General features: G+C 43.7%; 1 protein-coding gene across 1 annotated transcript in view; it reads right to left on the reverse strand.

Annotated features, from left to right (window-relative positions):
- The window catches only part of akap6 (A kinase (PRKA) anchor protein 6), a 154,611-nt gene extending 129,819 nt beyond the window's left edge, over positions 1 to 24,792 (reverse strand). Inside the window, exons 1-10 of the mRNA XM_073483069.1 lie at positions 24,548 to 24,792; positions 24,256 to 24,427; positions 10,321 to 10,430; positions 9,733 to 9,874; positions 9,438 to 9,611; positions 8,973 to 9,389; positions 8,491 to 8,838; positions 8,103 to 8,246; positions 7,888 to 8,016; positions 7,533 to 7,796 (exon numbers count right to left, since the gene is read on the reverse strand). Coding sequence (XP_073339170.1) covers positions 7,533 to 7,796; positions 7,888 to 8,016; positions 8,103 to 8,246; positions 8,491 to 8,838; positions 8,973 to 9,389; positions 9,438 to 9,611; positions 9,733 to 9,874; positions 10,321 to 10,430; positions 24,256 to 24,427; positions 24,548 to 24,792 — 2,145 coding nt within the window. The remainder of the gene's footprint in view (positions 1 to 7,532; positions 7,797 to 7,887; positions 8,017 to 8,102; positions 8,247 to 8,490; positions 8,839 to 8,972; positions 9,390 to 9,437; positions 9,612 to 9,732; positions 9,875 to 10,320; positions 10,431 to 24,255; positions 24,428 to 24,547) is intronic.
- Positions 24,793 to 26,580: the final 1,788 nt, after the last annotated feature.

Raw genomic sequence — 26,580 nt, forward strand, 5'->3', positions numbered from 1 at the left:
CTGCTGCTGGACTGCAGACGGAGAGCAGCCGAGTCTGTTCGGATTTCTGCAATCTCAATTTTACTAACCACGATGAGGTTTAAGATTTTTCGGCAGCGCCAGCAATCAAAAAAACAGCTAAATGTGAAAGACTAAAGAAAGAGTGAGAGCAGCAGAGCGGAGGAGGATCCTCAGGTCCAGACAAGCTGAAGCTGCCTGTTATTATTAATATTACATTAAAAAAGACCTCACATGTTCCTTCACACTGGATAGAAACAGGCATGCTAACGTCGTTATTATGCTAACTTTTAGCTGCCAGCGTGCTCGAGGCCGACAGAATCTGTTGGTTTTGGATGATTGAGGTCCGGTTCAGCAGCAGTTCAGCACCTGGTGAAGGTAACGACCAGGACAACGTTTAAAATCATCAATTTTCGGTGCAGGGCTGCACAAACATTTTTGGGGGATTGAGGTGAGGCGGATAATTTTCCACAGCGGGTTAAGTTATTAGTGTGACTACGTGAAGATGTCACGCCGAACATTTTACACCGTTGGACGGAAAATTAAAGAACTGGAGGGGACGAGAGTTTGATTAGAAATTCATTAAAATCATTTTTTTTAATAGAAAACATGAAAAAAAAGCTGTGCAGCTGAGTTCTGGGTTAAAACCTGGACTGCAGCTGCCTCCACGGCTCGTTAGCGTCACACCTTTATGTTTCCTGCTTTCATTTTCTGTTATTTATTTATTATTTTCAAACTTGAACTTTCTGTCTGTGAACATTTGAAGCGCTGAGAGGAAGAAAGAAGAAGAAGAAGAGCGAGGTATGTGACGAGATAAGACCGTCCGTCACACCTGAACACACCTGACTGAGCCCCTGAGATCATCCCGCAGAGACCCCTCCACTACCAGCTGTCTGTTGCCGTGGGGATAGACTCATCTCTAAAGCCGTACGATGTTAATGTAATCAAACACACACACACACACACGCAGCCTCTGATAATGTTTGATTTTACTCTCTTGATTGTATTTTCAGTGCATCATGTGATAGAAAGTCAAAATCTACATTTTTAAAGGTTCAGTGTCCCAAAAATGTAACAGTGCAAGAAAACAGCACAAAAATATAAACCTGCAGCTGACAACTACATATAATAGATGAGATTTCCGTATTAAAGCATCTTAAAAATGATCTTTGTTAAATATTTTGTTGTAGTATTCAAAAAAAGTGTTCCAACCCAGAGAAATCCTCATTTCACTCGAGGTAAAGGTGCGTTTCATTTGTTCACCTGTCGCTAAATCTTCCAGGAAAACACCAAATGATGAGTCAAAGAGGAAGGAAGTGGGCTAAACTGAATGTAATGGAAATAAAAGTTTGAAACGTCTGTGAACATTTCTGTCTGAGCTTCACTGGGACTGTGTTTAACATTGACGACGGCTCTCACGATCCAACGCTTCTTCACAACCTCATTAAAGTTTTTTGTTGTTGTTTTGATCGAGAGACCACTAACGGCAGAAATTACACGACCTGCTGTGAGTTTAACTACATCGTTAAAATGTTTCAAACCAAAGTTTATAAAACTGAAAATGTGGAGCTGGAAATGAGAGAGCTGAGAGAGTCTGATGTCTTTTTCTCGTGTTTTTGCATGAAAAACGTCACGTTATGGATCAGATACTGACAGAGTCAATACAACAATACTGTGGTTTTATTTGCCTTCTTAAACTCTTATTAATAGACATGTTGAATGTATTTAACAAAGGGATGTACGTGATTAGTTGACGAATCATCGTTGCTACCCTCGCTCGTCGTCACCATCAGTTACATCTATTATTTTACATTTTCTGCACATATTTAAATTATACTTTGTCACACTTTGCAATGAAATGTCACGAGAATCTGTTACTGATGTTAACAACGTTGCTTAGCTCTCCTGATAATCAGTCACGTTGATGTCAACATATTTGTTTTGTTGAATATTGTTTTATTTAGTCAGCTGTAGTCGTGTTTTGAAGGATAACGTGAGATATTCATGATGCATGGTGCAAAGTGCCGCACATGTCAGCAGCATCTGAAACGTTTTTTACTTGAAGACTTTCAGATTAAAGGTTTTTACAACATCTGCAACATTTTCAGACGATGTTGAACCTTCAACTTTGGCTGTTTTCTGACTTTTAACATAAAACAGACTCTTATTTTATACGAGCATCGCTTTTAAATCCTCTCAGCTGTTAGTCGTAACAAGAGTTTCCAACTTAGTCCATAAAAATCACTTAAAATCTGCAAACCGATCGACTTCCTGTCAGCGTTACCTCCTTAACCTGTTCATCTATAGAAACAGAAAAGAAGAGAACACCTCCTCCTCCTCCTCCTCCTCCTCCTCGTCCTCCTCCTCCTCCTCTCTCTTATTTTCCTATCCCCTTTGCTGTCGGTGGGCGTCCCTGCCCCCCCGCCGGGCCAATCAGACAAGTGTTGATCTGAGTCTGTTGTCTGTCTGTCTCCCACTGCTCTCAGATAGGCCGGCGTGCCGCAGCGCCGCCAAACACACAGACACCTCACACTGAGGACGCCGACGCCGGCCCAGACAGCACATACAATGTGATCACATGACGTGTAGGACACTTATCTAACTGATGGACTGTTTCTCCGTCTGCCGTCTCTTTTAGTTGTTTTGTTTTTGTTTTGCAGGAAATCTCAGTGCGCTTCAGGAGCCGCGTCCCATACAGCGCAATTAGGAGGCTTGTGCGTATGTATATTTCCGTCCGTCGGGCTCATAAACTTTCAGGAAACGAGCCGGCGGATAAACACGACGTGGATGCAGATTATGTGAGCGCCGTTACAAATGAAATGAGGAGGTCAAGGTCGAGACAACAGCGTCCAGACGGTCAAAAGGGGGAGAAGAAGAAGAAGAAGAAGAAGAAGCCTTGGATAAAATATTCATGTCCGACAGCAAAGACAGCGAGAAGGAGGAAGTAAAGGTCGAACGAGGGGGAAAGTTCAAACTAAAAGTACTTTAATTACATTTACAAACATAAAGTCGAGGAGTTCAACTCGTCTACGTCCTAAACGGACCTCAGTTAACGAGCTCTAACGAGTCAGCTGTGCCTCGTGTGACGTCGGGGTCGTTTTGAGACGGCAGACACTGACTTCATGTTGTTTTAACGAAGACGTCTTGACGACTTCCTGACACGAGACGATGAGGTCCCCGTTCTTCACCAAGAATCCAGAGCTCTGATTGGCTCCCAGTGCAACAGCAGCTGAACAGTGAAATGTCTCGTCCGTCAGTGATATTAAGAAATGAAATATTGATATTGTGTTAATAATACAGCGCAGACTTTTGGCCTTGGATATCTCTTATTTATCATTTCGTCAGGTTTTACTTCTCAGTCAGTGAAGATGGTTTTTGTTTCCTTCTTTACAGGTGCGGTCACAGAGTCTCTCCCACAGTCCAGTGTCGAGTTTATTCGCCAAAAAGAGACAAAACACTCAAACTTTTTGGCCCAAACTGAAATTTATCGGTGGCTACGAGCCGAAAACAAACACCTGTTGTGTTGTTAAGATACAAAATGATCCCACTTCAGTGTCACGGAAAATTGTTAACATATATTTAAAATAATATTTCTGTTTGTTTTTTGTCTATCTAAAGAGCAACGCACTTTGTAGAAACATCTGGTCGGCCAACTTTGTGCAGCACTTGTCCAGAGTAGTGGAGTATGACTGGAAATACTTTAAATATATTTTATTAAAGCTGTAAGCACCAAAAATTAAAATCCGTTCAGCTCCATCGCACTGAGTTACACATTTATGATGACCTGGACAAATAAAACCAAAACCTTCAAACAATACTTTCATTATTTTTGTTGTATTTTTGTTTCTGGGTTCAAAAAATAATTTAAAATCATCAGCTCACACAGATGAGTCGGCCCCGAGCAGGAGACACAGTGAAGTTTACTTTATTAATTATTCATTAAAGGAATAAACGACTCGCCTTTCTCGCTCTACAGTGAACTGGGACCAGAATCCATTCACAGAACAATAAAAAGGTAAGTGTACTTTTATTTTACCAACTAAAACAACAGCTAAATCCAGTTCAGGCTTCGTAGAAAACGCCGGTCTGACCCGCCCTGATCTCTGATTCTGTTAAATTCTACCCGGTTCTTCTTCACTTGAATCAAATCCGCTCGCCTCCAACAACAAACAAACAGAAGCAGGTCCTCCTCCCCCCGAGGAGAGACACTTCCTGGACGGACTCCGTTCGGCTCTGATCCAGGATTTTGATTCATTTCTGCTCCAGCAGAGATCTTCCCACAGTTTCTTCCTCCCCGGCCCGGTTCTGTTTTATTTCTGTGTTCAGCAGAGACTCTCAGCGGAGAGGCAGAATGTCATCCTCCACGCTGAAACTCTCCTTCTCCTCTCTTCACTTCCTCAATTAGGCGGCTCATCCATCGCCATGATTACATGCTGCTAATTAAGCAGCTAATCAGCTAATTACCCAGGAGCAGAGAGGAACGACGAGTGTGTGTGTGTGTCTGTGTGTGTGAGTGTGTGTGTGTGTTTAACACAAGGTGACATGTGAGACGCAGCGGAGCTTCAGTCCTCGCAGCTCCAACATGTTTTATTTCAGATCTTCGGGGGATGTTCAGGATCTGTTGATGCCAAATTTACGAATGTGTGTTTATTTCTGTGATTCTTATAAAAGACAGAAATTAAAGAGGAGTTTCACCTCCTCAGATGTTCTGTATCCGTGGATCTGCATCCATTCACACCAACACCAGACTCAGTACTTTACATTTCGGGGTTGTTCTGGGTCTCACATGAACCGGCTTTTCTTTTTTTTTTTTAACTCGTGAACACAGAAGAGAAACACCGAGTGCCAGAGGGGGTCTGAATGATTCAGGGGAAGCTGCTCAGGGCCCTGAACGTGCCGGGGATTATAGCTACTTATTGTGTCTGAGGCGTTCAGGGGCACGCCGTGAGGGCGGGCGCAAAATCTCCACCAGCAATTCACTAATCAGAGACGCTGCTTTTACAGAAGGAAGCTCAGAGATTTTAGAGGTTTTACTGCCAGACATTACGTGTGATTTTACAGCTGAGGACTATAAATGACTAATTATTTAATTATGTCGTGAGGTGACGTGGATGTAGAGCGCTGCACTGGGATTCAGATCCTGCGTAATACAAGAGAAGACAGCTTTCCTACAGCTGCAGCTTCACATTAAAAAGCATTCAACTGGCAAAACACAAGTTTTCTTTTATTCTGAAGTAGGCGAGTCACAGGAAATGTATTGTTGAGGGAGTTTAGCATCGCTAGCATTCGTCAGAGATGACGCAGTGCACAACGACGGTCATTCTCAGCACTTTCTGACAGCAGATCAGTTTTAAATACTCTAAATACAAATGCAATGTGAAGACGGTCTTGTACATGTGAGGATTTTACTGAAATGCATCTAATATCTCTCAGAAACAGAGACACTGGGAGTAAGATATCTGCCAGCCTTGACGTCAGAAGAAATTGAATTTCAGAGACGTTGTTTCCTGGATTCTTATCTTCTATACCAGTAATTTTATATTAAATACTTTAAATTTTACTTTTAATCCAAAGGAAATAATGATTTTCTTGATATTTTTCTCTCTCTTCGTCTCTCGCACTGACGAGGACGAACACTGATGACTGATATTCATCAGTATTGAGAAAGTGAAGCAGAGAGACGGAAAAAACAGGGAAAAAACAGTACGGTGAGAAGACGTCACCACAACATCGTCTACAAATCCTTCCCACTGGTTCGTCTTCAAAAACAAGCCTCACAAATTCCTGTGAAGATCCCAAAGATCAGAAATATTCTCCACGTGGACGTCTTGTTCGTCCGACCGTCTTAAAAAGGATCAAAATATTTCCACAACACGAGCGAGCCGGAGCGAGCAGGGGACAGCTCTGACATTTCATCAGTCAAATCATCATCAATTCTGAATATTAATGCGGACGATCTGATATGAATTTGGGGAATATGGAGGACAGTTTGATGAGGGGGGGGATCAAACTCGCGACCTTCCGGGTCACTGATCCGCAGATCCAAGGACGTCCCCCCCTCCACACGGGCCGGGCCTTTTAATTCACAGATTGATCCTCGCTGATAATCTTTTTACAGCTCTGTGATTCTGTCTGAGAGCTCCTGACCCGGCTAACACCAGATAAGACAGACATCCTGAACTTCATTGATCCCTGAGGGGACGCTGGGACGTTACAGCAGCAAAGTAAAATGTTGCTGGGGGAGTAAAAGGTGTTCAGAACCAGAATATTAAGGCAATAAAAGAGAGGGAGTGAAATAAACGTGAATAAAATAAAACAATAAAAAATATTAGGGGGAGGCGGCGCAGCTTCTTTATAGCGCTAATTAAACGAGCAGCCACGAGGAGAACGAATCCCCAGAGCTATTGACATTTCGCCATATTCAATATGACAGATATGACTGATTAGTTCACCGGGCAGCCTCATCAATAATCCGCCTGCCAATCAAACGTGACCTTTAGAAGTGAGGTGATGAATTAACGGGGGCCACGGGACGATCCGATACCAGCCCTCCAATCCATCAAGACGGCTGCAGCGAAGGGGAGGAGAGAGGTCGGCGTGTTGGTGATTTGGGTTTCGACTTGTTGTCGTTCGTCTGATGGTTCTGCCGCAGAAACGTGAAAATGCCCAAATGTCCAGTTACAAGTGACGTAATGCAACTTCTGACGGCCATATTGGCGGCCTGAGGCGGACTTTGAGACGGCAGGTTGAGCGCAGGGATCCAACATTATGGTTTACTGACTGACCCAACTAACGATTATTTTCTTGATTAATCGATCAGTTGTTTCGTGTATAATAAGTCGGAAAAAGGTAAAAAAAAAAATGTTGATCAGTGTTTCCAAAGCCCACGATGACGACCTCAAAATAAAAATATTCCCACTGAAGAAAGTTGGAATCAGATAACTTACCTCTAACCTCTTAATCGATCATCAAAATAGGCAGCGATTAATTTTGCAGTTGCCGATCAATACAGTACTTCCTCTCTACTATAGCCGGGAGGAAAATACTGTAGATTTTACTCAATTACATTTAATTGTGACATGTAACCAGTCAGAAAAGTGATGCCGGTGAGACCACAGAAGCAGCTGCATCAGAACCAAAGCTTCACATTTTTAAATGTATTTATTTTATCGACAGTCGGACCAAAAAACACAGATTCTGATCATCAGACAAAGGCTGATAATTGGTCTTTCCCGAGTACAATGTGTAGTAGTCGAATCGCAGAACGCTGATTTCTTTTATATTTGTGCCCGAACTGATAAACAGTGTCGTCCTGTCGGGCTGCAGAATCAGAAATCGGTGACAAACATAATTTGTTGTACATTTGAGGGCTTGTTGTTTGTAGTAGCGACAGGACTGAAGTAAAGACCACAGAAAAATTATGAAATGAAATTAACCTTCAGGAAAACAACCAGAAAGAAAAACACAACAGAGAGACAGAGATATATCAAAGCGAGGACACAGACAGACAGACGTGTAGAAAGAAAGGCACAAACCTCCATCTTCCTCCAGACATCAGGGTCTCTGTCCTGACTCTGAATGTCCTCCAGCAGCTGCTGCACCAGCGACGCGCCTCCTCGCCCGTCCACCAGGGGCGCCGTGAGCAGCGGGCGGCGGTCCGCGGACCTCCGTCCCTCCTCGTCTTCGGACTGCAGGTCGCTCAAGGGACCGGACTCGATGCTCCCGTCCAGCGAGGAGGGAGCGATGTCGCTGGAGGAGGACCGGCTGAACCGGCTGAGGAGGTTTCGTCTGTAGGGAAGCTGAGAGGAGACAGGAGACACGGGATGAACTCTGGATCGACAAAATGTTTAGAGTCAAAACCATGAAAAGATTAAAGAAGCTGTGATGTACCAGCGGCGGAGGAGGAGAAGGAACGTCGTCTCCGCTCTCTCCTACGTCCCAGTCCGTGTTGAGCTCCGTCAGGTCCCAGTCGTCCACGTCCTGCAGAGCCTCCTGGGTCGAGTCACAGCTTCCAGGTCTCTGCAGCAAGACGTTAAAACAGAAGATTTAGTGGTCGACTTCTTGTTTCTTCATCTTTATATTTATGTGCAAACTATATAACTGACCAGCGGGATGGAGTGAGCCAGACTCTCCAGCTTCATAGCGAGCATCTCCGTCTTACGGAGCTGAGCGGGGAGGGCCAGGAACTCCTCTGACCCGTACCAGTGCTCCTTGTCTGGGCTGGCTTTTGATGATAACACCTGGGCTCCCTGCGGCAGGAGGGGAGGACATGAACATTTCATATTGTTCAAAAAATGCACTTCAAACTAAGGTTATGATACCAGAATTTTAAACTCGATGCAAAACTAGATAAAAAAAATATACTCGATGCTTATAAGTGATCGTTTCTACAGTCTGAAGTCAGAATACGTTTGTGTTTCCCTGTCACACAAACTTTTAACCAAACCTCAGTTCTTCACACTCTCCTCCTCAACAAAACGAATGAAGCCTCACCTTCTGGCCCTGGCGCTTCACGATCCAGACCGCCGTCTTGCCGCGAGGCGGTCGGGGGTCTGACTCCTCTCCGGACGCCTCCAGGTCTGAGGAGAGGAACTGCTCCCTCATGGGGGAGGGCAACGAGGAGTCAGAGTCCCCCTCACTGTGTGCGTGTGTCTCCCTCTGCGTCCTCTCGATTTGTTTTGATATTTCACCCTGAGACAGCGGCTCCTGGAGAGGCAGGGGGGACTCGGCGGTCGGTCTGGCCCCAGATGAGCTCCTCTGGTCAGTCAGCGGTCTCTTTACGCTCCCCTGTGAGCGTCTGGAGCTCACATGGTTTCTCTGGAGGTTGCGCCCGTTCATGACCTGTTCAGATAAAGAGAATTTGGGTTTGTTGGACAGATTCAGTGGAAGAAAAAGAAGTGAAAGAAAAAAGAAATACATTAAAAAGACATTTGTCTCTTTTGCAGTTAGGAAGTTTATTAAAAAGAGGGACGAACCTGCAGACTCTCGTAGGACTGTGAGACGTTTTCTGGATAAACAGAGTCCAGCTCCAACCAGAACTTGGAGCGGTCTGGAGGATCCATGAGGGAGGGGGTGCTCCGACTCAGCTCGGCCTGGTGCTGGAGCCCAGACACCAGGCTAACCTTCCCCTGACCTCCCCTGGAGTTGTCCAGGCCGGTTCCTCCGTCTGAGAACAGAGCGGCTCTCTTGGGAAGTGACGGCTGAGTGGGCGACACCTCGGTGCTGTGACTCACACCCTGCAGGGGGCGCTTTGCACTTTCACTGTGGTTAGGCACGCCACATTGCATCGTGGGTAATATAGGAGAATGGTTGTGGTTGGCTGAGTCAGCGGGCGTGGTGAGCTCAGGTAAACTGTTGTGGAGTTTGTGGTTTGAGAGGCCGGATCCTTCGCTCTCCTCTGCCTCCGGTTCAAGATTCGAGGCTTGGGTTTGCTCCAGCACCTGGGAGGGGTCCTCGCCGTCGGGCTCGGTTACCCGGGCCTCGGGCTCGTCACCGGGGCTGTAGTCGCTCAACTCAAAGGCGGTGATGCCACAGTCTAAAGAGAAGTAGTCCTGGCTGCAGCGGATGGTCAGCTGACCACAGTCGTCCACCTCCGTCAGAGCGTCCAGGCGAGTCTGGAGACGAAGAAATCCAAATAAAGTCAGAATAAAACAGAAGCAACAAAACAAGACGTGACAAAAAGTTGTTTTTATCGTTTTTTTTTTGCATCAACATATTTGTTTGTGCGTGTCGTACCTGGTGCTGGTCCTCGGTGAACGCCTGCAGGATGTCGGTCTGGCGGGTGAAGTTTCCGTTGGAGTCCTGCAGGCCCTGCAGCAGACGCTCCTTCAGAACCAGAACTGAGACTCTGAGCTGGTGCCACAGCAGCTGCACCGTCCTGAAACAGACAGACACAACACCATGCAGCTCTTTAATGATAACAATAATAATAATAAATCAATTAGATATTAATTTTAACGAGAGTTAAATTACAGCCTGCAGGTTTATTGATCTCAAAACTCGACTTTATCAGTTGTTGGTTTATGTTTTTATTCCTTTTTAATAATGTTTTTTATTTATAACCAACAGATATTCTTTGTTTCCCCTTTTTCCTAATTTATAAGTGAGTGTTAAAAACTGTACTGACATTCACAGTCACAGATTTTATTATTTTTGATTTAATAAGAAACAGTTTGAGGTTTATTAAAAGCTTTGGAAACAATCTAAACGTGCCTCACTTGTATGAATTTCATATTTTCCATGCTTCTGAAGTGCTGATATGCACAGAAGCTAAACTTGCTTTAAGACTGAGAACAATAAAGAATAAGTCTTGTGAAAACTCACCTGATGTCGACGATGATGTTGACGGAGTAGGACAGAAGTTTCAGGGAGAACTCGGTCTCCAGCAGGGCGTGAATCTGCTCCACATGGTCCGAGATGTCCTCACAGATGTCCTGAAATCACACACACACAAAAAGATCAGCTAAAAATTACAAAAAGGGATAAAATTTCATGAAATAACGTCTTGGACTCGACCTGATCAGAGTTCAAACAGTCTGCGTGAGGGTATAAATGTACGAGAGGCAGCAGAGAACAAAAACATCGAGCTGCAGCAGGAAAAAGCAGAACTGATGAAGATCTGCGACGTCACACTTCCAGTTTTAAACGTGAGTCAGTTTCATGTGGGATCAGGTCCAGCTTCATGTGTCAGAACATGGAGGACAAGTCCCGTCAGTCAGGGATCAACACCGTCTCCACCACATATTTAGTTATCACAGACTGATGTTACTGAACTAAATAGAGATGTTATAAAACCACACAGACGGACAGACAGACAGACAGACAGACAGACAGACGGACACACAGACAGACACACAGACAGACAGACAGACAGACGGACTCCAGCAGGAAACCACTGAGCAGAAATATCTTTAATAGTGACGCCAGAAGTTTGTTGTTACTCCTGCGAGACAACATCCATGTACGTAATGTAATGTATGTATCAACTACGACTTGTTGAATTTTGCCGTTTCATCAACTGTTTCTAACACGTGTCTTCAAAAAGAAACATTAAAAACTGGGAAAACTGTCTCATTAAAGGAACAGTTCAACATTTTATGCTTAGAAGGTCACTGTTAGCCGAGCCGAGCTAACTTTTTTGGCGAGCTAGGCTAACCGCATCGTGACTCCAGCTCCATATTAGTTTCAAAAAAACATTTTTAAATTTTTAAGCGTGACAGCATGCTTTTATTTTGTTATCATTCACGAATTAACTGAACCATGTTCCTTATTTAACCCGAAACCTGCATTACATCCTGATCTAAACGTGTAATCATGCTCTCACACTGAATCTGTAACTCACTTCATCGCCTCTTCATATTATATAACCTGATAAAGTTTTTTGTTTTTTGTTTTCCTGCACGTCGACGCACTTTTACACTGAAATTAAACATCATAACTGAATTTAAACTGGGCCTTACTGGCAACAAACACACTTTAATCACTGTCTTCTGTTGTTTTATATGAATTCACTCACACTGCAAATGAACTAATCAAGACTTTAAACTAGGTGACCTTTGTAAAATCAGATGACCTGGCTCTGAACCATCGGCTCTGAACCGTCGGCAGATACTTTACATCCACCTCCGGCTGCTGAGTCACCGCGCTGCTCCATGGTGACCTGCCCCAACAACACAACACCTCCTGCTGCGGCCGGCATGTGAGAATGTAGGTCACACACGCTGCCAGGTTGGCTCATGCTAGCTTGGCTAACGGTGTGACCTACTGAGCAGTGGTCCAAAATAAATCTGCCTGTACTGTACGGGAGGGGCTGCAGCCCGGCTGGAGCAGCTGCCTGCAGGTGGTTCAGAGCTTTACATGTCACCTGTACGAGCGCAGTGTTCAGGACACAGGTGACACGCTGAGTGCGACAGAGGTTGGCTGATCGTCGGCACACCTGGCCGTGTTCTGGCTCTGGATGACCAAATATGATCCGACTCTGGCCCGGGCGTGCTTGACAGATTTAGCGAGGAGTTTCAGGGTGCAGACTTGGACCGGTTCAGGCGGAGAGTCAGCAGCACACGGGCCAGTTTGGGCCAGTTTACATCAATCATCAAGAGTCAAGAGCAAACTGGGCTCGCTCTGCAGGTACCGCAGCAGCAGCTGACTATAACTGGACAGAAATCTGAAACCCTAAAGCCAAATAACCTCATACTGTAACTGACCAACTAAATGACCCGGTCCAGATCCAGCAGATGTAGACAGATCCCAGTGGCAAGTTTTTGAGGTTATCTGCTCTAGTTTTTCCAATTTTCTGTCCACCGATATGAAGATAATAACGGTCCAAACTTATGTGAAACTGCATGTTTTTTATTGAAAAATTAAGTCACCAAACCCAGGAACTCACTTTTTATGATGTCACAATTTTGCTCCATGCTGCACGAGCTACAGGGAAGAATCGATATTATAGAAACGTTCATTTTGAACCCTGTACGGGCGTCACTTGGACATCAATAGTGAACATTTACAGATGTCGAACTGACGTCTGCTGGATGTTTTGCATCCCTAACAGCTACAACATGAAATTAACAAAAACTGGTCACTGCAAAAGCTGAACACTAGATACTCATTTAACGCCTGCCTCTATTTAATTGAAGCAAATAGTGAAAAAAGTCACATTTAAAGGTCTAAAACCAATAAAATAAATGAGATTTCGATCAGCTGAAATCAACAAAGAGTCCAGGCCACGTTCGCCTGCTTCTTAATCAAGAATCAGAGCCAGGAGTCCGTCTCCCTGATAGATGTGGTGACCATGTTTCTGTAGTTGTGTATCTGCGTCCCTGAAGACGTTACTGAGAGTTCATCACATCGTAATCAGTCAGGAGATCTGGAGTCAAGTGTGAGTTTCCTTCAACGCTTTAATCTCACGAACCAACTCACTGCTGCATCAAAACCTCCGCCGGGAGATCAAGAACGAACCCCGAGAGGAAGGAGGAGTTCATAGTTAACACACGTCCACCAAACACACACACAAAACACACACACACACACACACACAAAACACACAAACACAAAACCTGTAACGGACAAACAAACTGGACACACACATTCAAAACTTCAAAACTGTACGTACACACACAAATTCCCAAAACACACACACAGTCCTTTGACCCACAACATATGTACTTGAACTCACACTGTATACACACACAGACACACACAGACACACACACACACACACACACACACTCAGTTTCGTCATCAAAGCGCTGTCATGTCGTCCTAAAACAGTGGTGAAAATGTCACCCGTGTCTTTCAGATGCTTCAATAATTCACAAACAGCTTTAATATGCTAATACAGACTCACACACTCTCACACACACACACTCACACACACACACACACAGCACTCAACAGAGGGCCCGTCTGATTGAATTAACACCAAGTCTGTCGCTTCCATCTGAAGTCATTTGTTAGAAGATCTTCAGTCCAGTCAGACCGCTGAGAGCTAATGAGACCCTGCTGCTGCCGCTGAGTGTGTGTGTGTGTGTGTGTGTGTGTGTGTGTGTGTGTGTGTGTGTGTGTGTGTGTGTGTGTGTGTGTGTGTGTGTGTGTGTGTGTGTGCGTGTGCATCGGGGCACAACTGTACATTTTTCTGAAGGACGTTTTCGGTCCGGTGACCTGATTATTTTCAGACGATGTTGCCGCGACACGTTCAGTAAAAAAAGATAATCACAATTTATTTATAAATTGATTGATTGGAAAACTCAAGTATAAACATTGTTTGTAATATATTACATTTTTTGCAAAACTGATAATGTAATATCCTGAAATCAGAGTCAGATGCTGGTGTGTTCATGACACCAACAGTAAAATAAATATGTTTACTTGCACATTTCCGAGAAAAAATAAGTATGACATCATCAGTTTATTACACTTTCAGGACATTATGACATTCGGACACGACAGGCAGGATGCAGCAGCGTGTAAACATCGAGACTTAAATCTGTATTCAACCCCTGAAATGTTTTAAACCGTAAAAATAGAAAAGAAGATTTATAAAATCATTAATTTGTCTGCTTTTGGTTCTTCTGTTTTAGTTTGGCGTCGCTCAAAGCTGCAGAACATCTTCAACAAATCAGCGTTTGCTTGACAAAAGCATTAAAGTCAGATATATTAGAGGTTTTGTCGATTTGATGTTGAACGTACAGATCTACAGCTTCATGAGAGACCAGCAGTCGCCTGCTGCGTCGTAACTGTACGTGTGAACACAGCAGAAGATAAACAGCTCACGTATCAAACCAACTCCGAACACGCCGACCGTGAACGCAACCCTCCTCCTGAAAAGGCCAAGTTTGGAGTCTTTTTGCAGAAGCAAACCCACTTTGAAAAAAAATTACAGTAAAGAGTCTTTGTATCGCAGCAGCGGGTCTCGGTCGTCTTTGAAGCCGCTTAATTTGAATACTCCAGGGGGAGAAGGAGCACAGAGCATTTGATCTCCAAGGTAAAAACGCGCGGCGCTGATGGGCCGCGGTGGAGGAGTTGAAGGTTATTAGATCGAATGGGCGCGGATGAGGCCGAGCTGTCGCGGGCGGTTTGAACGCGGCCGCTCTGAAGCCCTTGATGTCGGCGGTGATGAGGGTGAGCTGGGATTGGAGCCGAAGCGCGAGTCGACTTGCTTCAGATTGATTTTAGGCAATTAGAAACCCGGCTGGATGTATGGACTCTGTGATTGACAGGTCATGTCTTGACGCTACGTGACCAGAGTGCGAGAAAACCTCTGCATGTGTGTGTGATGGAGTGTGTATTACAGGAGTGTGTGAATCTAAATATGAGTTTCTTGTAAATGAACATGTTGTAAATGTGTTTATAGAGACGCACGCTTTGGGCAAACAAGCCTTCAGAGTTAATCAGCTGTCAGTCACTTCTCATCCTGCTTCTGCCTGCAGGTTGTGAATATTTCAGGTGTTTCTGTGTCGAACTGTCACATCAGTTTTCTTTTTGTTATCTGGTGGTTGCTGTTGCCTGATTGACCGTCTACAAACCTGTCACATGCAAAGACAAATACGAGTTATCCCCCTCAGCTGCTCGGGATCAGATGCTTCAGCTAAACGCAGCACGAACACCGACTTCAATAATCAGCTTCAGCTGCAGATCGAGCTGGACGTGTGTGAAAACGACCCTCAAACCTTCTATGGTTTAATAACTTGATTTTTTGCAGCATGTAGACATTTTAAATATCATGCAAAAACAAAAAATAAAGGAATAATCAAATTAACTCGAGCTGTCTTTCTGTTTCATGCCCAAAACCTTCCGAACTGGAAACATCTCAGACTGATCCTGCAGCATCATCTACTTCTGCACTGTCCGTCTATAAACTAATTATTACATTACTGGTGCAACTGTGAATTTGTCTGCAAATACTATGACCTCGTTATCTCATGAAACAATCTTTTTTTGTGTCTGACAAATAAAAAACTCTTGTGTCATCAACAACCTGACCTATACTGAGCACAGACATGTCAGCAGACTTCCTGTGAACATCCACGAGGGTCATCATGCAGCGATGGACTCATCTAATCACATGTAGTTTCATAAATCATTCGGTTGAAAGAATTGTATCTCTTGAATCCTTTCAAAAAAACTTCCTCCACTTGTTTTTTGTCCCACCAAGATTTCATGTCTGCACTTCTGGACTGAAGTTCAACTGCAGCACCGAAACACTGTCAACTTTTCATGGGCTATAAACTGCAGGAAGCTCTCTGCAGCTTAGATGTTTCTGTTTTAGTCCCGATGAACTGATCATGTGACAGACTGCAAACAAAGATTACAACTCAGAGCTGGGATTTTAGCTTGTCCAAACAACGACGAGCAGGTCTGAAGCCAGAGAAAACAAACTGTTTCTTACCTTTTCACTCTGTTCAAATGTCTTTTTTCAGATCAACTTTTTTTAAACATCCAAAATTCACAAATCTGAGCTTCAGAAAATGTTTCTCAAACGTTAACGTGACGACGAAAAGTCTGAAAGTTAACTTCTGCCTGCGCCTGAAGCGTCGAGTGGACCAACGATCCAAACACACACGGCTGCTACCATGTGGAAAATGGTGACCGACTGACGCCTCAGCTGTGTGTGTGTGTGTGTGCGTGTGTGTGTGTGTGTGTGTGTTAGTGTGTGTTGACCTGCTTCTTGCATGGGGGGTGTTGGGGAGAGGAGGGGTGACAACAGTTGGGCAGGTTATTTTAAGACCAACCTCACCCACCCCCACCCTCATAACACACACACACACACACACACACACACACACTGTAGCTGGGTGTCATTCTTACCACTTAAATAACACACACACACACACACACACACCTTCGTACTTTCCCTCTCGCTGTTCAAGACTAACTTTTCTGACCACCGTCTTGAAAAACATTTTTAAACTTCATGAAGTGAGTGTGTGCCGCACCCACTCTTTATTTTACTTTTTTTAACATCTATATCATATATCATCTGTTTTACTGTAAACGTATTAAATAACACACTTCACAGATTAGGTAATCATTACTTAATATCAGCACTAATGGATAATCATAATGTAAATAACACAACATTGCGTTGTGGACGAAACACATCATGGAAAGACGCCATCTTCTCGTTACGTTTTTAAGAGTAACAGAGTAAATGAGAGGATTTAGTTTGTTTTGTTTGTCAGTAAACGGCCACACTTCAGTCCAGTAGGGGGCGGTAATGCAGCTTGAAGCTGGTTTGCAAACCGCCATTAAAAACTCAAAGAAAAAGTGAACTTGTTAAACTAAATTTCACTGTAATTTTCTACAGATGAATAACTTCAACTGTATATTTATCAGAAACCTCACGAGCACGCCTGGATTTACTTCAACCAAAACAACAAACATGATTTCACTGTCGACGTCTTGTATCTGCTTTTATCTTTGACACAGAGAAACCCACAGAGCACACACACACACACACACACACACACACACACACACACACACTCACACACACACACACACACACACACACACACACACACACACACACACACACACACACATACTCTTCATCAGCAATGCAACAGCTGCCAGTTGTGACAGTAGCAGAGGAGGGGAGGGACAGAGCGAGGTGCCAGGAGTGAAGGTTAAAGAGATTTCCTGGAACCAAAATGTGTTTCATCATTAAAATAATAATAAATGTCCAACAAAGTGTCAAAACCTTTAAGATCAGCTGTTTTATTCATTTTGGTTTTAAATCTGACACCGTACAAACGTTTTAACGCCCCAAAAAGAAACCCACAGGGACAAAACAAACGTGTCTGACGACTGAGAATAAAAAAAGGTCTTAAAGTTTTGGTCCTTGTCAGTTAAACGGAAATTTTGTTACACGTCATTTTTTTGTGCGGCCGTCTCGAGACCAGTTCCACCAGTTTCCAGTTTGTCTAAACTCAAGTCAGCAGGTGTTTGCTGCTCTGACAGTCGGCCATGTTGGAGGACAGTAAAGTTAGAGCCAGATGTTTCTTCTTCAAGTCTCATGTAAGGTCACGAGTCTTCACGAGGCTTCAGTCTGCACAGAGAGGATATGTGAGTAAGAGCGAGTTGACCTGAACTTAGTGAACCAGCGACTCTCTCTTCCTAACTTCCTGGCCTCCTCCTTCCTCCACATGAATATCTCTCCCTCCATGTTCAGAGCCGTTCCCAGAATTCCTGGCGTAGTGGCGACGGTGACATAAGCAGACAGAAATATCCCGACAGCTGGGAGACATCGGGCTGCTTCTGCACTGCTTTTAAATAAAGCTCTGCGGGTTTGAATCGAGGACACGTAGGTCGAGGTTACAGTGGAAAAACCTGATCACGCATCACAGCGCTTCAGGATTTTAAAACGACATTTCATAAACGAGACTTTTTGATTCACGAGGTCGGACTTGGAGGGAATCTGTTGGTTTATGGCAAAAAATCAGAAAGACGTCGTTCAGTCGTAGAAAACAGCTCAAGTTTCAGAGGTTTTCAGAAATACTTAAGAAACTATTAATGCAAAAGTGACACATCGACACCATGTAGAGTTTTAGTTGATGAGTTCACCACTTGAAGATCGCTGACATTTCTCTGAGAAGGTGCAAATATTTGGAAATCTCATAAATCATCTTTCTGTTGATAACCAGCTGATTCTGGTTCAGTGATCCGGAGGTGACCTCCATCGTCGGGTGTTTCTGTTCTGTAACGTTGACTGCTGACTGGAGCTGGAGGGGAAATGTACTTTACTTCATGAACGTGATGTTACAGAGAGGAGAGAGAGAACCAGAACCAGAACCAGAGTCTCTGCTGAGTGCTGAGTTTAGTGGGAGTTGACCTGAATTATAACACACCAGAACAAAGGTCCAGTTGTTTTTAGACATTTAATGCAGAATCCTCACGTGAAGCTCAGCGTGACTCTCTCCCTCGATTAAATCAACAAACCAATCATGCTGTCGTTGCCGGCAAACATTAACTGTGTTCTCCTCTCTGCTGTGTCGACCCTCCTTCACCTCCAGTTCATCTCAAGACTCTAATTTCTCATCTGATGCGCCCAATAAATATTTATATTATAAATCTTTGAACGCAGGAAAACCTCTAACTAGAGGTCATTTATCACTCGCTGCGCTGTGTATTTTCAGTAATCGTGGAAATTTCCCGAAAGCTTGAAAAGCTGCAAAAAACTCTGAACCTCTTTAACACACACCTCGTAGTTTATCATGAAAATCTCCGATGACATCATTAAGCTGTTGTGCTGAATCACTAAAGTTACTGCTGCTGCATGTGTGAGTGTGTGTGTGTTGTTTGCATGCAAGTGTGTGTGTGTGTTTAAATGTACTGTGTGTGTTCACATCAGCAGCAGCCTCGCCCTCTCAGACATTCTCCATGCAGCTGTTACACACCGCCTGCAGCCTGGATGCTAAGAATGGCTGAGAGGCTGCTGGCATACCAACACACACACACACAGACACACACACACAGACACAGACACACACACACACACACACACACACAGAAACAGCGGTTGCATCACCATAATCGTGTCCAACAGTCGCTCTGTGGCAAGGTCAGGCTATAGAAAAATGCCCTGCAGGCAAACGCATTATAAATATGACAGAGAGAGAGAGAGACGCCGAGCGAGAAGAAAAGAACGAGAGGATAAAAGAAAAGAAACAAAGTGAGAAAAGAGCAGCGAGGACGGGATGAAGGAGGAGAGAGATCACCGGAGGCGTGAAAACTATTTCAAACAGCCGTCTGCCGGTCTGTCCGCTTCCATCCCCTCGCTCCGTCTCAGAGCCTGACGCCCGCCGACCGCCACGCCCGCCATTAAGTCAAATAAAGCTCGGGCCCGCTTTCGACCTGGACGCTCCGTGTCGAGGTAACGTCCAATCAGACGCTCAGCGTGCAGCTACGAGCTCCGACAGGGTGAGCCAGGTCTGCCGGGCCTGAAGGAGCTCATTATCCAAACATTAAACGTCAGCTGAATGTTGAACTTTACGATAAAACTGAATATTTTACAGGCAAACAAACAAAATGCTGCTCGGCTGAGCTGAAACCAAACATCTGGAGCTGCTAGCCGTGATTCACTGCAGCAACATCAGACTTTAACACTGAGTTTAATTTAAAGAAATAAAATAAAAGAACATTTTCATCAATCTCATGACAGAGTGGTCAGTACAAAGCTTGAGAAATGGTTAGCTTAGCATAAAGACTGGAAACGGGGGGAAACAGCTAGCATGGCTCTGAATACCAACACCTATAAACCTCAATGATAAACAAACCGTATGTAGTTTGATGAATCCTGGTTTTAATGAGAGTTATGTGACTTTCCAGAGTCTTGTCCTCAAAGGTAAGTTGCCAGGTTTGGTGCCTGAACAGAGACCAAAATAAAAGCTAAACATGGCAACTTGGGTGACAGTTTTACCTCCCTGTAAAGAAATCACACGTTTACATTATTAGATTTCTGTGTTAAATCAATCAGCTACAACATGTTGTCCATCAGCTTTATTAGTGTTGTTAAGTTTGTTTTTTCTCTTTTGATGAAGCAGTTTTAGCCTCTCAGCCAAATTCAGGATTTTCTATGGACAGATTTATAAGCAAAATACACCATTAACCTGTTAGTCAGGTACATTTTTCTCACACTATATTAATATTCACGTATAGTTATCTACTGTACGTGCACTTGAGTAAAAGTATTTAAATAAAACAGTCTCCTTCCACCTTCAGACTTCACACAGCGATGGGAGGCCTGCTGATGTTCAGTATTTCTGAAGTTGTTGTAATACAGAATATTCACCACTAGATGGAGCCGTCGACCAGAGGAAGAGTCGTCATGCTGCGACAGGATCCACCTGTTCTGCTTTAATCAGAGTTATTTATGCAGTAAAACAAAAACAACATAAAGATTAATAAAATCTAAATTATTAGCACATAAAAAATCATTTTCATTAACTGAAGCTAAAGATATCTGCACCATTATTGATCAGCTGAGGTTTTATCCTCCTGCACATTTTCTGACCCGACCAAATATTTTACATATTAACGTTCCTGTAACAGATTAAAGATGAAACTCTGAATGATTTTCTGTTTGATTCACAGAAAGCTGCTCACTAACTGCTTGTGATCAGACTGTGTTAGTGTCGTCTGACACCAACATGAACTGACAGAGGAGTCAGAGTACATGCAGTGTGAACAACAACACCAGGCGTCACATCTGTTTACGGCCCAGTTTTTTTGCCCCCCGGCTCCGACTGGACTCCACAAACTGTCATCAAGCTTTTTGTCCGTCCTCTCTTTGTTCTTGTCTTTTTGTCCTCTTCTTTCTGTCGACGCTTTTGTCTTTGACAAGCTGCCAGATCTCAAAAGTTGACAGTGAAAAGATTTAATTACTGTCAAGATAACTTAAAGCAAAGAGTGTGTGACGGATAGAGATTCATGCCGGTTGAAGAAGATATGACTTAATGCAGCTTTTAAAAACAGCTGCTGTGTGAAGTCAGTATCTGAGATCGTGTTGCATTTATTCTAAATATAAAAACACTATTTTTAGCACCTATAATAACCATTCTGAGTATTTGTTTACTGGTTTTCTCCTCCAGTTTCTTTCACTTTTATAGTTGCAGCATGATCTAACATGTTCTCACCACCAGAGGGCGAAACCAGGTGATCTATTCCTTAAAAAGTAACTGAACACCTCAAGTAACTGAGTATATTTAGTACTTGAACTTTACAAACACCTCAGAGGCAAACATTGTACTTTTTACTCCACTATTTTTCAGATGTTCCTCTCCTTCCTGTCCTGGTGTGCTGATGTTGAATGTTTTGGGTAAACTGAATGTTTTTTTTCTTCTTCAGCTAAATAAACGCTTTAAAAAACCTCTTGGGTTAGTTGGAAAATGCGTCTTCTCAAAAACACAACTTTATTCACTGATTTGGGTGAAACTGGATCAGCTCTGTCTCAACTCTGGACAGATAGCTTCACTTGTTGCTAAAGTAACTGCTAACTGCTGCTGACACGCAGCCTCCCAGTGAACACCTCTGGACCAGGGTTGTATTCAGCCTCCAAGAATGATGGCGGCCAGGCACAGTACCGAGGTGCTTACGGATTAAATGTAAAATCCGCTAAAATCTGCTAAATGTAGCTGCCTTTCTGTAGTCAGGTTAGCTTCATGAAGGCGGTGCTGTTCTGTCCCGGTCCGGCCGTGTTCATGACGAGGAGCTGCCAGTTCGCTAGGCGGACTGCTAGTAATGGTGCCCCGTGGGAGGCACGTAGCGCACATTCAGCCCTATTTATTATGTGAATCCAGAATAAAAAGGTAGAATTTGGTTCTGATGAGGATTCAGGGATCAGAAGCATCAGTTATATAAATACAGACACACACACACACACACACACACACACACACACACACACACACACACTCACAGTCTGAATGACATCAGTCGTCCACAACACAAAGCTGGAGTTGTAACTCTGTCACACACTGACACACACTCGTCACTGTAAGTCTGACCTCGTCACTCCTCAGAACTGGGCTGTGATCCAACACATCCCATGACTACACACACACACACACACACACACACACACACTGTCCTACACCACAGGAACAAAAGCGCATACAGAAGCACACAAACACACAAACACACCAGAGTCGAGATTTAAATTAAATTTCAGAGAAAGAACAAGATTCTGCTTTTCTCTGTGCTCTCATTTGAAGATGTAAACAAGTTATCACAGCCTGAAATTCACATGTGATCATCAGTCAGAAACACGGTCGCAGGTTTGTGATTTCAGAAGAAAATGGCTAAAAGAGGTGACTCCTGTGTGTTCGAGGCAGCGAGTGACTCAGCTGCAGACTGAGATCTCTGACAGGAAGCAGAAAACATCCTCTCTCTGCCTTCCCATCAGTGTGCTGAGCATCAGCGTGACTTCTGGTCTGAGCCGTTACTGGATACAACAACACCACCAACACCACCGCTACTGCTGCTGCCGCCATGTTTTATTCAGACACACGCACACACACACACACACACACACACACACACACACACACACACACACACACACAGTGCTGCAGAGCTAAAAACAGCAGAGAGGTGAGAGGAGACAAGGAGAGGAGAGGAGGAAAGACTGAGCAGCAGCAGCCTCGTGAAGATGAAACATCTGAGTCACTGTAGTTAAAAATACACACTCATCAATAAAAGATTCTCCGAGTCGACTGCGTCTAAACGGAATAAAACATCTTTATGAATGAATGAATGAATGAAAACAGTCCTCCAGCTGCTGCAGCTCAGTTAATAGTTTATGTTTAGATTTTGAGTTTCATAACAGCAGCACGTGAAACACAACGCTGTTCAGCAGACGAGGAAATGAGTGAAGGAAAGCTCGACGTTCACACTTCCCGCAGGCGAGGCTGTGATTTTTATCTGAAGCGTCACGTTTTACGTCACGAATGCACCGGAAACAGGGAACAACAGCGGATAAAGTGAACACGAGCGAGCAGGAGGAAGCACATTTCTTCCTCCCACTCGGATCAGAAGAAGCTCCCTGATTTCATTATCTTGTCAGAGCTGCATCTCGAATCAACTCGAAAGTCCAACAGAAGAGAAAACAGCAACAAACATTTTAAAATAAGATAGAAATGTGTTAATCCCGAAGGAAATAGTTATAGGAGCCAGAGATTCCTACAAATTTACAGAACAATAGCAACATGTGTCTTTTCTAAATATGACAAATTAACATCCATTCAGTCACCGTACACAACTTCAACAGCATGACACATACTGCGAGTTCACGTTCGTCAGTGATGCTACAAATGCTGATAAACGTTTGTGTCTCCGTCACCGTTTCCAAAAATCTCTTCTTCTGCCCGTCCAGACGTAAACACTGACAATGACATTTCTGAATATCTTCACCCAGGAGAGAGTTTTCTAAATGCTCCGTTTTCAGTGACCTGAAACGCTGTTTACGTTTGTAAAAAGGCCAAAATGCAGAGAAGAAGTGCGGTGACAGGGCTCAGGATCTAAACGTTCCCAGAGATGACAGATTTCAGGATGAATTTTGGGGTGAAATAAAATACAATTCAGCCATTAAAAACATGGCATCTTGTTTTAAAATGTAACTCAATTTTAAAGTGTACGGAGCGTTGGAAGAAGCAGAACCTTTCCCTAAGATCTAAATATAAAAAAGCAGAAATTCAAGTAGAAAATGACTTCATACCGACGTCTTAGTGGTAAATAACATTTGAACAAATCAGGGGCACGAAATGACAAAATAAAAGTGTGTTCGGGTGTTTGTCCTGCTCCTGTGGACACAACAAACCTGTCAATAATAATAGTTTAACGTTTGTTTTTTGGGGGTGAATTTCTACTTTAAAGTAAAGTATGTGAATCAAACTGCTCCAGACGAGACTTCACCTTCTCTTATATAAAATCCACCGGAGATGAAGAGGAGGACAGAAGTCTGACGATGAAGAATCAAACGCTCCGACTTGAGTTACATAAACAACCGAACGGTCAATAGTGTGACCTGTTGGTGCCAGTCGTTACATAACACAGAGCCCGTGGAGAGAGGAGGAAGGGCATTATGGGTAATTTACTGCCTGAGGGTCAGACAGTGAATTGACTGATCTTCATGAACGCAACACAAAACTGCTGAGAGGCATAAATACATGTTTATATGTTTGATAGAAATGTTGGTCTGACTCTGGACTGAGAGGTCACAAAGGTCACCATCCTGAAGACACCAGAGACGTCCATGTTTACCTTGAGCTGCACCAGGTGGACGTCCACGTGTCTGTTGATGCTGTCTTGTCCCACAGAGTGTGTGAGCTGCGTGACTCGGTCGCTGGTCGCTCTCAGCCACTTCTCGATCTCCGGCAGGTGGAGGACGACCTTCCAGTCGGCTCCGGTGTGGAGGGGCGGAGGTTTCTTTGACCTGAGGCAACACAATACTGCACATGAGACTGACAGCTGCACTACTTTCATATTGAAAGTCAACACAAACAAATATGGAGGAGAACAAACGTGGCGTGAACTCAAAAAGATCATCTGTTACCTCCTGGAGGGGTCTCGAGCCAGGTAAGGTCCTCCCCCGGGGAGGCTGCTCCGGCTGGGGCCCGGGTCGGGTGAGAGGTCCCCGTCCTGACACTGATGCTCCGCCTCCAGGCTGAGAGGGGCGTTGGTGACAGCAGCAGACGAGGTGGAGGCGTCGGGGTCACGTGTCGGGGTGACAGGGGTGACGGAGGTGACCATCGGGGACGGTGGCTCGGGGCCCACGGGCGAGAGAGCTACGATGCTCATGGTGTGAGAGAGAGAGAGAGACAGACAGGAATCCTAATGTGGGTGGACGAGCCTCATTGGAGTAAACTGGAGAGAAAGAGAATATAAAGAGGGAGAAATATGTAGTGATCAATCAAAATATGATTCTGGATCAAGTTAGGACAGAAGACACGAGTGAGGGGAGGAAGAAGAAAGGAAGGAAGAAATAAAAACCTCAGAGAGAAAGACAGAAGGAAGGAATTATCATCATATTAAAGGGCAACAAACACATCTGACTGGCTGTTCAAGACCAATAAAAGTGTCTCTTCCTGTACAACAATCAACATTTTATCTGACAAGACTGGACAGGACGCTGCAAGAACAAGGACCAGTTGATGAAATTAAGAGGACATGTCAGGACGGAGAGCAGGCCTGTCACACCGACCCAGAAACATTTACAATAAAAACATACTATTGTCATTTTAAGACCAGTTTTGACCCCTGATGTAATGATAACATAAAAGCATAATAATGCCGTTACACCCTTCAAAGAGCAATCAACTTTTAATTCTTAAGAATATTCACACAGTGAAACAAAAATAGTAAAAACACGAAATAAATAAAACAAATAAAATCAAAACACACAATCAAAACGTTACATAAAATGGACTCTTGAGCTACTTGAACAAAACATAGCATGTAAACATGACGGGTAAGTTTGAGGTCAGCAGGACTGAGGTCATAGACGCATATCAATAAGTCAATAACGTAATTATCATGACAGGTCAAACAAAATGCTTCACAACTTTCACCCATTCAGGAGAAATTTGGGATTCGGTGTCTTGCTCAAGGACGTGCAGACAGGAGGATCTAGGAACCGCCAACGCTGCAATTTATGTTATATGTTATTCATAAACTACAGTTTGAATTAAGGCTGCAACGAGGGATTATTTTCACGATTCATCTTTAAATGGTTTCGTCTATGAAATGTCAAAAAATGCTCATCACAAAGTGACATCTTCAAACTGCAAAATCCCAAAAGACTGTCACACATATGAAAGAAAAGCAGCAAGTCCTCACAGTAACGAGCTAGTGTTTGATATATCTGCATGAAAAATAAGCAAATTTTCTTTTGATCGACGACTCAATTAAGCAAGTAATCGTTGGAGGTTTCTAATGAAGTACTGAGGTTATGAGACAGTTTTCTATTTGTCATCAGTAAAACTGTGTTTAAGTTCATTGGTGTTTTGCCTCCACTGGTAAATCCACTGATACTGTGACGAACCAATGAACTTTGAATTAGTAGATTTTAAATCAGAAATGAAGGAAAGGTGAATGTAAGGGACCCGGGGCTTTGAAATGCATTTTGTCAATGACGGTCCTCACAGGTATAGATCTACAAACGTGCATGTGTATCATACAGCGACAGTCCATTATCTGGTCTGGAGGAAAGACAAGCTGCAGATCAATACGCTGGAGGAGACGGTACTGCTGCACGCACACACACACACACACACACACACACACACACACACACACACACACACACACAGTGTCCGACATCACAAGAACAAAAGCTGATACTGATGCAGTCCTGGTTTGTAAAGCAGGAAATCAGTCCTAAAACACTGGATTGTTTTTAATATAGTCAGTTTTAATTAACCAATAAGGACACAGAGGTCGTATCCATGGTAATATATCAGATCCATCATTTATAAATCTGGGTTCAGCTTTCAAACTTTGTCACTTACGTTAAAAAGTTTCATTTTGATTGTGAGTAAAAGTAACAGAATAATCTGATTGTTTTATCAAACAGAACCCGATCCAGAA

The sequence above is a fragment of the Pagrus major genome, chromosome 16 (assembly GCF_040436345.1).
Source record: "Pagrus major chromosome 16, Pma_NU_1.0".
In the NCBI taxonomy this organism is placed as follows: Eukaryota; Metazoa; Chordata; class Actinopteri; order Spariformes; family Sparidae; genus Pagrus; species Pagrus major.